This window comes from Podarcis filfolensis (assembly GCF_964270895.1).
Source record: "Podarcis filfolensis genome assembly, chromosome: 13".
NCBI lineage: Eukaryota > Metazoa > Chordata > Lepidosauria > Squamata > Lacertidae > Podarcis > Podarcis filfolensis.
The window spans coordinates 20,643,208-20,655,451 of NC_139615.1; the positions used below are offsets into that span (position 1 = coordinate 20,643,208).

The 12,244-nt window shown below is 46.5% G+C and overlaps 1 protein-coding gene across 1 annotated transcript; it reads right to left on the reverse strand.

Moving 5' to 3' along the window:
• Window positions 1–5,916: 5,916 nt before the first annotated feature.
• Window positions 5,917–12,156, reverse strand: ELOB (elongin B). Its single transcript, XM_083580532.1, has 4 exons — window positions 11,996–12,156; window positions 7,980–8,114; window positions 7,191–7,299; window positions 5,917–6,279 (listed from the first exon to the last, which is right to left on the reverse strand). Exons 1-4 carry the CDS (start codon window positions 11,996–11,998, stop codon window positions 6,167–6,169), a joined length of 360 nt encoding a protein of 119 aa, XP_083436658.1. The 5' UTR covers window positions 11,999–12,156; the 3' UTR covers window positions 5,917–6,166.
• Between the last annotated feature and the right edge of the window lie 88 nt (window positions 12,157–12,244).

The window sequence follows — 12,244 nt, forward strand, 5'->3', positions numbered from 1 at the left end:
TGGGCCCAAACTAATAAAATGAATTCCAATAGAGCCAAATATAAGGTTCTGCACATGGGCAGAAATAACCAGCTGCAAAAAGATGGGGGATACTTGGCTCTCCAGCAGTACATGTGAAAAGGATCTAGGGGTCTGAGCAGACCGCAAGCTGAACATGAATCAACAGTGTGATGCAGCAGCAAAAAAGGCTAATGCAATTCTAGGCAACATCAACAGAAGTCTAGTGTCCCAATCAAGGGAAGTTCTGGTCCATTTTGCCTTGGTCAGACCACACTTGAACACCTGTATTCATTTCTGGGCACCACAACGTAAGAAGGAAATTAACAAGCAGGAATATGTGCAGAGAAGGACAACCAAGCCTAATGATGAAAGGTTGAGGGAGCTTGGTATGTTTAGCCTGGAAAAGAGGAGACTGAGAGGAGATACAGCCCATCTTCTAATATCTAAAGGGCTGTTACATGGAAGATTGAGCAAGCTTGTTTTCTCCCGCTCCTGAGGGCAGGACCTGAAACGATGGCTTCAAGTTACAAGAAAGGAGATTCCAACTAAACATCAGGAAGAACTTTGTGACGGTAGGAGCTGTTTGACAGTGGAATGATCTCCCTTGGGAGGTTGTGAGTTCTTCTTCCTTGGGGTTTTTAAAGCAGAGGTCAGATGGTCATCTGTCATGCTTTAGTTGATATTCCTGCATAGCAGGGGGTTGGACTAAATTACCTTCCAACTCTACAATTCTATGATTCTATGGAGAAAGAATACAGGTGGTTTTTTCATGATAATACTAGAAGCCTCTGCGCCAAGATAGATGAACTGGAGTCTTACAGGGTAGCATTGATATAGTGGGCATCATAGAAACCTGATAGAATGGAGAGGACCAGTGGGTGCAGAAGATAAAAGATGTACTTGAGGTGGTGTCACTCTATATGTCAAGGAAGGCATTGGGTTCAGCAAGCTAGAAGTCCTAAAAATGCAGACTCCTCCACAAAATGGTTGTGGGTGGTGATACTGGACCCTAAGAGCAATTTAGTACTGAGGATGTGCTAACACCCCCCAGATCAAAATGTCACAGGGTGGGGAAGATACGTTGTAGATGAAAAATATTTTCCACCAAACTTTTGATATATAGAATTGGAAAGGAGTCTGAAAAGCATATTATTTTTGTGAAGTGGATATGTGGGGACCTTGCAGCCCTGTGCAACACAAACTTTGTTTTTTTGTTTTGTTTCTTGAGTCATCCTGCCTTGCCATTAGGGTGTTGGAGCAGCGACACTCTGTATAGGATTATCATTTTAGTGTAGCTTATTGCCCAAACTTTGCTAAATCCCACTCTGCTGTGGCCACGTGGGTTTACTTCTGCTCAAGAATAGGCGAATTATGCAACTTGAATTCATTAACTACATTTGCATGCAATTTTAGACATAATTTTATCTGCTAGGCCTGAGGAAGGGCAAGGAGCAACACCCAGTACCGACATCTAGCTCCATAACAACTGGAAATATTTATCGGTAAAATATTTCAGCAAGCATCACCCATGACTTTTCATCATTTACTTTTGTAAGCTTAAGGACCCCATATTTGCTTTTATTGGGGGTGGGGGGAAACCCCAAAAGCAGAGATTCCCAGAACGAAATCACATGCTTCCACAATGCTACTGTGCATACACAGGATAAATTCAGCTTGAAAACCTATTGCAGTTGAACACTCCAATCCTGTACCTGGTTTACTCAAACAGGTCCACTGTGTTAAATGAGGTTTACTCCCAAGTGGGGTTGCCATATTTCAAATAGTGAAACTATGAACAAAAAAGGTATTGAGCTTTTCTTGAGCTATTTTTATGGGAAACTGGCAAAAACAGCACTGATGACATGGACTGCCATACGTCAGTTTTTTCCAAGACATTTGTTACTGATTTCCACAAGGACACTGCTGCCGACTGCAGTATTCTGGATATTTCCGGGAAATCCTGGACGTAAGGCAACCCTTCTCCCAAGTAAGCCTGGATACATAACTCAGTAATGTATACTGGAAGGATTTCAGAGTCTCAAAAGCTTGTTTTCTCTTACACGAGGACTGCAGCTTCTTTTCAGAGAAAAGGCTACAGACAGCTGTGTAGTCACACAGCTGTGCCTTTAAAAGACATTTGCACAGGGGCCCAGACCACGCTAACCATTTGTGGTGAGTCTCCCCTTCGCACAGACACCGACTGTTACAGTAAACTGCTGCCACCCAACCGGGACGTTGTTCTCCCATCTTAGCTGTTCCGTGACATGGTTGATTCGAAACCAAACCAACGTCTTCTACCCACATGCCTCGTTGCATGAAGTCAACCACGTGGTCTCCAACCGACGGCAGCGCTGCAAGGGAACTTGCTAACTCGGGCGGAGATACTACAAACCAGAAACTTAGCGTTTGAAATATAAAAATGCACTTGCTAATTTTGTGTCAGTTCATGTGGAGTAAATGCTACCCTTCACTTCTGCACTTGCAAGCATTATAGCCCTCCCCCTTTTCTTTAAAAGAAAATTTGCTTTTTTACTATTATTAAAAAAAGAGACGTTTCAGATTTTGACAGACTCCCATCAGTCCAGCCAGCAAGTGCCAGTGGTAATTGTAGATGGGAGCTGTAGTTCATTGGCCCCTGGAGGAACTATTGATTGACTTAAGACGGGGGAGACCAGAGTTCAAATTCCCAGTCAATCCTAAAGCTCACAGAAATAGGCTAGGGATCTCAGCCTCACCTACCTCAAAGGATTGTTATGACGATTAAAATGGCAGAGGGAGGAGCTGTGCACACCGCACAAAGCTCCTCCGAGGAAGGGTGAATTGGGGCTTCAAGGTTTGCAATGCAATTCTATATAAATCTACTCCGAAGGAAGCCTCATTGATTTCTGTGGGACTTCCTCCCAGGTGAGCATGCACAGGATTGCAGCCACAGCTGATAAAAAACAGACACTGCCAATTCAGAGACAACGTGGCCCTGTTTAATTGGGCAATTTTTAATTAAAAAAAACAAGTTACAAAACTTGGATCTGGTTAATGCCACCTTGAAAGGGGCAACTCTCCATTCACAAAGCAGGTAATGTCTCTCTTAAGCTAGTGTGCAGCAACACACATAATCTAAAAACAAAGTTTACGTTTGTATTTCTCACTAACGTCCCCTGCTTTGAACCACTCCTATCCCCTCTGCTTGAGCCACCTGTTTTAATGCAGCCAGCATACATAGTTGTTATTTTTTAATCTCCAACAAGTCTGTGAGGTGTCTTAGGATGGTTGGTTGAGGCGAGAGAGAACAACTTGACGTTCGTGACAAGGCTAGGCCGCTTGAATCCAGCTTCTAGACCAGCACGCCTCAAAATGACTCCCCAACTATCTTTTGCTTTTAAAACTGTTTTAACACCACCTGGTGGTTTGTTCCTCCTATTTACGAGTTTAGACTTCTCCCCCCCCTCCCGGGAAGTGAAAGCGAGGGCTGTAAAAACCTGTGATCCTTCTCTTCTCTGCCTCCCAACACCTTGCCATTTCACATAATCTAGGGATAGGGAAGATATGCCCCATCAGCTCCCACCCAGCTTGTTCATGGCCAGGGATGATGGAATCTGTAGACCAACAACCCATAGCAGGGGGCATAGTTCCCCATCCCCGATATGCACCTTCAGTGGCAACAGGACAGTTGGTTCAGGCTTCCACCAATCTACCCAGCCACATTAACGTGTTTGTTTAGGAAGAGATATCTGTCATGAAATTGCTCCACAAAAGAACCCCCTCCGAATAGTATCCTGAATCTCCAGATGTTCAGTGCCAGATGTGGAGTGTATGTGCAACTATAGCTCAGTAGAGCATGAGGCTCTTAATCTCAAGGTTGTGGGGTCCAGCCCTACATCAGGCAAAAAGATTCCTGCATTGCAGGGGGCTGGACTAGATGACCCTCTGTGTCCCTTCCAACTCTACGATTCTATGAATTAAAAAAACAAAAACCTGAGCAAGAGCTGTTCTTTTAAGCCCATTGAACGGCATATATTTTAATAGGAATCCGTTCTTGCAAATCTGCTGGTTTCTGAAATGAGAGAGCCTGACCCAGACGGGATTGCTTCCTGGCCATGCTTTAGATGGGTAATTTTAATAGCCTCTTTTCTTACCTTGCAACTATTTTAGCACATATATACTCTACAAAGAAAGGGGGTGCCACCCCAAGGTGGCTCCCAATCAGAAAAATGATAATAGCCTTTAGGGCATTGCTAGTAGCTCAATGCAGAGGTGATCTACACATTCAGGTAAGTTAAATGGGAATTTGAAGCTGTATGAAATACTGACAAGGAACTCCATGGACTTGCGAAAAGATAATAATGACGCTCTGTGGTAGGAACCCTTTAACGAGCTGCAAAGGGTTTTGCTGCGTTAGTCTGCTCCATCAAAATCAGCAAAGCCTTGTGAAATCTTAAAAGACCAATAAATTAAAAACCAATACCCTTAGAGAAGAAAAATCTGGGGCCCTCCAGATGTTGAATGACAACTCTCATCATCCCTGACCATTGACCATGCTGGATGGCTGATGGGAATCTAGTGCCATCTAAAGGACCACCTCCACTTTCAAAAGTGCCTCAAGTTGTGTTTTATTTCCATTTTTAAAAAAGGCCCAGTGGCTGGGGAACAAAATGTGCTGCTTGAAGACCATGAAGATTATCCTTGAAAATTTTGGGTACTAGCCATGCTGAAAGATCTTAAAACAAGGGTTTCTCCAAGTACAGCCAGCCTGCAACTTGGCAGTTGGCCCAGTTTATGGATGGGGAACCTATGGCCAAGATGTTATAATTTATTACCCACCCTTTATTTACCTCAGGGCCACAAGGTGGGTTACAAAATCAAAACACATTTCTACAAACAGTTTAAAACAAATTGCCACCACAGAATTAAGGTGGGTTCTAAAAATATGCACCTTAAATGTCAAAAGCCAGGGTAAAGAGGTGCATCTTCAGCTGTTACCAGAAACAAAAATAAAGGCGCCATAAATGCCTGTGTCAGGAGTTCCACAACTAAAGGTCTGCCATAGAAAATGCTTTCTCCTGGGCTACTGCCTCACAAGCCTCTGAGGGCAGAGGAACTACCAAGATGGTCCCTCTGCCTCTCAGCACTTGAGAGGGTCTGTAGGGAAGGAGGTGGTATTTAATGTAGCTGGGGCCTGAGTCATTTAGGGCTTCACACATGAATGTGAGCACCTTGAATTGGACCCAGAAATGAACTGGCAACCAGTGCAGCTGTTTTTAAAGGAGTTCTATGAGATCCAACAGAACCCAAGTCAGTATCTGGCTGCTGTATTTTGACTAGTTGAGTTTCTGAGTCATCTTTAAGAAGAAGAGAAGAAGAGTTTGGATTTGATATCCCACTTTATCACTACCCGAAGGAGTCTCAAAGCGGCTAACATTCTCCTTTCCCTTCCTCCCCCACAACAAACACTCTGTGAGGTGAGTGGGGCTGAGAGACTTCAGAGAAGTGTAACTAGCCCAAGGTCACCCAGCAGCTGCATGTGGAGGAGCGGAGACGTGAACCCGGTTCCCCAGATTACGAGTCTATCGCTCTTAACCACTATACCACACTGGCTCTGCAATGTGATAATCCAATAATAAAAAAGTTGTTGGACTCAAGTTCCCACCAGCATGATGGGAGATGGCTATTAACATTTGTTCGCTGACAATATACCTACCCTGGGGCTTAGAAGAGCATTTTTAGCACACAACAAATTCCAGAGTGGGAGCCTGTCCTAGTCTTTAAGGTCTCGTAAGACTCTGCTTGCTGGAATCTCAAAGACCACCACAAATTCAGTGTGGCATAAACTTTCGCTAGTTGTCACGACATGATCCCAGTCCCCGAAAGCAGGGTTCTTTTTGTGTTTCATAGCACAGGCCCACAACACAAGACAAGGGGAAAAAAAAACCAGCTGAACTTTTATTGTTTCCAAAACCAAAAATGAAAACATTGCTCTGTTTGATGAGTGGGGAGGGGCTTGGAAGGAGGTGTGGTCTTGTATAGAGAGGGGTGGAGTAAAAGGGGGATCTGGATTGGAGGGGTGGGACAGTGCCATGTCTCTCTCCACGCTGGAGGGTTGAGGGAGGGAGTGGGTGGTGGGGAAGGGGCGCCACGGGTTGTGCAGCTTGCTCCGTCTCCCTCTGGCCTCTCACTGCACCGCTTGCTCGTTGGCGCTGCTGCCAGAGTCCTGGGGCTTCATCACGTCTGGGAGCTCCGGGGGGCTGGAGAAGGGATCAATGCGGAGGGGCTCAAAGGCATCTTCTGCACGAGAGGAGAAAGAGGAGAAGACGACACAGTAAGTTTGAATTTGTGCAAGCTGGCAACTAGCAAGAATGGAACCAAACAATTCCAAAAGTCAACCAAGAGCGGCCCAAGGGTGGTGGACAAGGCCTGCGGTCAAAGAGTGCAGAGCAACGAAGGCAAATTTTCCATTTGCACAGTGGGCTAATTTTCAACACACACTCGCACACCCCTCTCTATCTAGGCAAACGAGAGGCATCGCCGCAAGTTCAAGGACAGGTTTCAGACAGTCAAAAAGACACAAGGAGGATGCAAAGCATGGCTGGTGCACGGATGTGTCCTGGGGAAGAGTTCTGAAGACCAGGCAGAGAGGACCGCATTTGTATCCCAGGCCTGAGGTTTCCAACCCCTTAACTGAAAGCTTTTGTAAAGGCACGGGTGAGCAGAGTGCAATGCAAAATAGCAGCTGCTTACTCCCACATCAGCCCCAACACGTCTTTCTTAAAAAGAGGATTTTACTTCTATACTGTTTCGCACAGATGCTTTGAATTGGGTGAAATTATTGTAGCATTTCTCTGCTTTGCCTCCTGCAAACTAAGGGGAAAGAAACTACCTATCGGCTTCCCCTATATTCCTTTGCACTGCAAGACAGCTTTCTGCCCCAAAGCAGCAGCTACACACTATTCGCCTTGTCAAAAAGGGTCAAGAGAAAAAGCCAAGGATCCGCAGCACCCAGATTCTTCCCACCGACTCATTCCTGCACAAGGCAACGGGTGCTCTGATAATTTCCACCAATGTGAATGGCAACAGGTGATTTAATGGCTAGTCAGCCTAAAAGTACCCAAATTGTAGGGCAGACAACAGATGCATGGCACAAATAAATTTTATTCCTTCCCCTTCCCAAATCTAGAAAGCAAGACACCCCAACTCACCACTGGCTCTGAAGGCCAAGCCAACTGTTGCTGGGGCCTGAGGTCGTGCTGTCTGGCTGGTGAAGCCACAGTCTCCGAGGGTTTTGCTGTCATCCAACAGTTGGTCATCCTGGAAGGTGAAGTGGCAATTGCACAACAAATTAAATCTTAGCAATGCACAAAAAACCCCAAAAAACTAACCTGGTAGCACAACACAACTTCTGCTGCAGTGGGGTGGGTAAAGAACAGCAGAGATTGCCTCTGTGAGGACAGGCTGTAACGTGGCCCCATAACACCAGCAGATTGGAGCATGCAAAGGCACACACCATTGTCACAACAGCATGCATCCTGGGGGGGGGGGGAGTGATGGGGATGGGTGTTTAATGAGCAACAGTAGGATTGAAGGGTAGAGCTGATATTTCAAGACTTGTTCTGGGGCATTCCAGCAGGCTGTGAGAGGAGCGGAGTGAAAAACTAAGCCAACGTGTTTGGTAAATCCACAACCCTATGCTTTTCACAATGGGGAGGCCCCCCACAGCCTTGAGCTCTGCTCCACTCCATCTGTGGGCAGTGGCATTACCCTGAGAGGGCAGGGACTAAGGACAAGGGGGAATCCCAGGGGCATCACCGCTGCCCAGGGTTGGGCCCCAAGATAATTTTGCCCCCCTAGGCAAAGGGCGTCATCTCTCTCTCCACCCTTACCGTATACAAAAGTTGACCAGACCAGCTGTTATTATAATAGCTGCAATCTACAGGGAGGGGATATTGGGGTATGCTCTGCAGTGAGAAAAAGCATCCCCCCCCCGTTACCTTGTATAGCCTTTGTTCTTCTGGGGGTCTCTTAAGTATCCCCTCAACAATTCTTTTCAGCTCATACACCGTACTGGACTCCTTGGCGTCTGTGAAGATGGTCGTCTTGTGACGTCGGATCATTAAAAAGACGTCCTGTCAAATGGAAAAGTGGCAATGGATGGTGAGCAAGTACAGTGGTGCCCCGCAAGACGAATGCCTCGCAAGACGGAAAACTCGCTAGACGAAAGAGTTTTCCGTTTTGGAGGTGCTTCGCAAAACGTATCTCCTATGGGCGTGCTTCGCAAGACGAAAATGTCTTGCGAGTTCCTGCGGGTTCCCCCCCCCCTTTTTCTAAGCCGCTAAGCCGCTTATCCGCTAAGCCGCTAATAGCGCTAATCCGTCAATGGGCTTGCTTCGTAAGACGAAAAAACCGCTAGACGAAGAGACTCGCAGAACGGATTCTTTTCGTCTTGCGAGGCACCACTGTATTCGCTGATGCACAACACCTTTTCAGGAGCTTGAGCCGTGGAAGCCATTTATAACTTTAAAAAGAAAGAAGAGAGAGAACCTCTAAGTTCTCAAGAGTGTTCCTACTCACTTTCATAAAGGCAGTTATGACCTTTCACAAGTGTCCATGTGAGTGGCTATTTACAGGTTGGAGCAACTCATAGAAACCTGCATTATACTATGTCTGACTATTTGACCAGATAGCTCAGCTCCAATTGACACTGGGTTTTCTATGGCTTCAGTTTTTGCCACCACCCTCTCCCCAATCCTTTCAACTGGAGACACCAACCCAGGATTTTTTTTGCGTGCAATGAAATCTTCTCCTTAACAGTTGTTTGAACCAAACAAAGACACCCTGAAAGCTGTACAAGTTGGTGGAAGGCACTGAACCACTTCAGACTGTAGGTGGGGAAAAAGCAACATTTTCAAAATCCTCCCCAAAGCTTAAAAACAAAAAACAACAACTCCACTTTTGTTAGAGAACTAGCACAGCAGCATCTAGCCTAGAACCTCTCTTTCTAGTGTTCTAGTTTTCTGCTTGCAGGGCATTTTTACACGGAGGAGCAGTCCAAAGTGTGGTGTCCCACCTGCGTCCTGATGTGGTAAAGTCTGCTGTACCACCTCAGTATCCAATCAACTCATTCTGCTGCATGTGTAGACTAGTCTTTAAAATTCTTTTGGCAAAAGGTGCAACATGCCCCTGGCACAATGACAGCATCCAGGTGTAACTTATTTCTTTTGAATTTGGGTAAACAAGGTTAATACCATGTTCTCATGGTACATACCAGCATTTTGCAGGTATGCAAGTCAAAGTGCTCAATGGACAGCAACTGCTGCATATCATGTGGTGTTTATATTGGCTTTTCAGCACCTGTGGAAGACTTACTTCTCTCAACAAGCTTTCTAAGCGAAGTTTTTTTACCCTAATGGGATATGGGATCCGAAATTATTTTTTACATATGCAATGGTTTAATATGTTTTTATTGTATTTTAATTAAATCACTTTCAGATGTTTCATAGGAAACAATTCATAAATAAAATAAATAAATATCCTTTAATAAGTCAAACTAGCATGGAACAGTCTCCATTCATGTTGGAACTGAAAGAATCCCAACTTGTCTCATTATTGCAAGGTCAGATGTTCATGCACTGAAATACGGTAACAAAAGTGATAAAGAGCTCCAAATGCAGACTGTTTCCTCCCCATTGGCCCAGTATTTTGATTTCTAAATGTGTTCACTGGATCTTGTTTCAGGGGAAGACTCAACATCTTTCCTCTTTAGGGCTGACAAATTCTAAAACAGTAATACCCCACAATAGGCAGTGCAGCAGTTTTGACACTGCATATAATGCAGATACATAATTTCAAGTATCCACATTAGCCTTTGTTCTCACATATGTGGGCATAATTTTCCAGCTCATTTTCTTTGAGGTGTAATCTACAGTCTTTTCTCCTCTGTTGAAAATCTTAGGACTGTCTTGGATACCTTTCCATTAAGAATTTGAGGGTCTCTGAAAGGCCATTTAGCTTCTCCTTCACCATGAAAGGAAGCCTCTCTTAAAGGTAAAGGTACCCCTGCCCGTACGGGCCAGTCTTGACAGACTCTAGGGTTGTGCGCTCATCTCACTCTATAGGCCGGGAGCCAGCGCTGTCCGCAGACACTTCCGGGTCACGTGGCCAGCGTGACGAAGCTGCTCTGGCGAGCCAGAGCCGCACATGGAAACGCCGTTTACCTTCCCGCTAGTAAGCGGTCCCTATTTATCTACTTGCACCCAGGGGTGCTTTCGAACTGCTAGGTTGGCAGGCGCTGGGACCGAGCAATGGGAGCGCACCCCACCGCGGGGATTCGAACCGCCGACCATGCGATCGGCAAGTCCTAGGCGCTGAGGTTTTACCCACAGTGCCACTGATGCTTAATCAACCCATTCTACACAAACCAATCCTTTGCTGGTTACATCTCCCGGAGTAAGAAAATCTGTATGACACCCCTGCTGACTGGGTGATCTCAGGCTAGTCACTTTCCTTTAGTCTACCATACCTCACAGGGTGGTTTTGACAATAACATTGCGTGGGGTGAGAATGACTGTGTATGTTTCCCTCAGCTCCTTAGAGCAATTGTCTTCTGCATTTTCAGACACAGAAGCCACCTTTAAACACTTTCCCCTTCTCTCAAGTTTAATTAGGAAACAAGAAAAGATTGGTGTCTTGACCCACCATAGGACAGGATGAGACCCAAGTCCCACCCCACCCCTTGAAGCCCAAGGAAGGATGGAGTAAAATAACAACAAAAACAATAATAGAACAAATACAGCTTTCTCTCACCCAACTCTCAGCGGCTGTAGGTTGGCATCCTGCTTCAAGCAACCTCTTATATTGAAAAGTCTTATCCCCCCCCCCCCAGCTCCACAAACTAAGAGCACTCAGGCTCTTCAACCTTTCCTTGCCACTCCTGTAATCCTGAAATATCACTGAATGCATTTTCCACTCCCCTCAACTTCTTGGCTTTTTTGTCGACATAAATCAGCACGGACAGCCTTGCTTCAGAAGCGTCAAACAGCTCATTTAACCTTACTAGGGAGTGGGTGGAAATCTTAGATAAGAGGTCACCTAACATAGGAAGCTCATCCTCTTCCCTATTTGCTAGTGATGCTCCACAACACAATGCAACCATAGTCTGTGTGTGTTAACGTGCGTTTGTGGCATGCCAGAATTAGCAACACAGGATAGATGTTGGTGGGTGGGTGACAGTAGAAATGAGGCATGCTTTGCAGAAAGACAGAAAGGACTATAACCAGGTCATTGGGTGTCATGGGTGCATTCTAGAGTGGGGCTAGAGTTCAGATTCTTCCAGAAAAAAGGGGCGGGGACTGTGAAACTTCCTGCTCCACCGTGTGCCAATCATCCCTTCCCAGCCCAACCTACCACACAGGGCTGTTGTAAGCATTAAATTTCGGGGGCCGGAGCAGAACCACAAACACGGCCCTGGGCTTCATGGAGGAAGGGGAGGATTAAAAAAAACACCGCCTGGACGCTATTATTAGTGTGAACAACAGCAAGGGAGCGCACACACCCAATGCTGGGCAGAGAGGGAAACAGGAAAGGGAAGAAGAGGACGAGACGCGGAGGGACCTCCTCCCGTTTGGACAAGGGAAACTGAGGGGGGCTGGAAAGGGTTGCTACCCAAAAAGGGGAAAGGAATGGTTGCCACGAAATAACATGGTAGGGGGTGAGGGGGAGGCAGAGAACAGGGGGATTGGAGGGTAAGAGGGCAAAAAGAAATGAATATATGAAAAAGATGGGGCGGAGTGGGGGGGGGGAGGCGCTGGGGGTCGGGAGGGAGATGCTTAAACCTGGGTCATGGGGGGTGTAGAAAAGGGTGAAGGGGGCCGGCGGAGGGGCGGGGGCCGGCGGAGGAAGTGGGAGGGAGAGTATCCCTATCCCTGCCACTATTATTACTACCAGCACTATTGTTATTATTGCCGACTGTCCCCCCTCCCTCCTCTCCTGCTCCCCCTCCCCTACTCACCATCTCTGCAGCCGCAACCTCAGCCCAGACCCCCCAGAGAGGAAAAAGCAGCAGAACCCCCAGTATCCCAACATGCACCGCAACCTCGGGACGGCCCAGCCGGGTTTGACGGAAGGAGCGGAGCGGCGCATGCGCTTCGGGAGCGCTCGGCTGCTTTCGATTGGGTGCGGAAGACCATAGACAACTAAGTCAAAGGGACGCTCGAGAAGGAACCATAGAGATAAAAGAGAGAGCGGAGAGTGGTGGTGG

Excerpts from the sequence above, each read along its gene's own strand:
- ELOB (XM_083580532.1), bottom strand. Across the intron at positions 7,300-7,979 it reads AAGAACAAAGGCTATACAAG|GATGACCAACTGTTGGATGA; the intron begins GTAACGGGGGGG and ends TTCACCTTCCAG. Across the intron at positions 6,280-7,190 it reads CTTGGCCTTCAGAGCCAGTG|AAGATGCCTTTGAGCCCCTC; the intron begins GTGAGTTGGGGT and ends CCTCTCGTGCAG.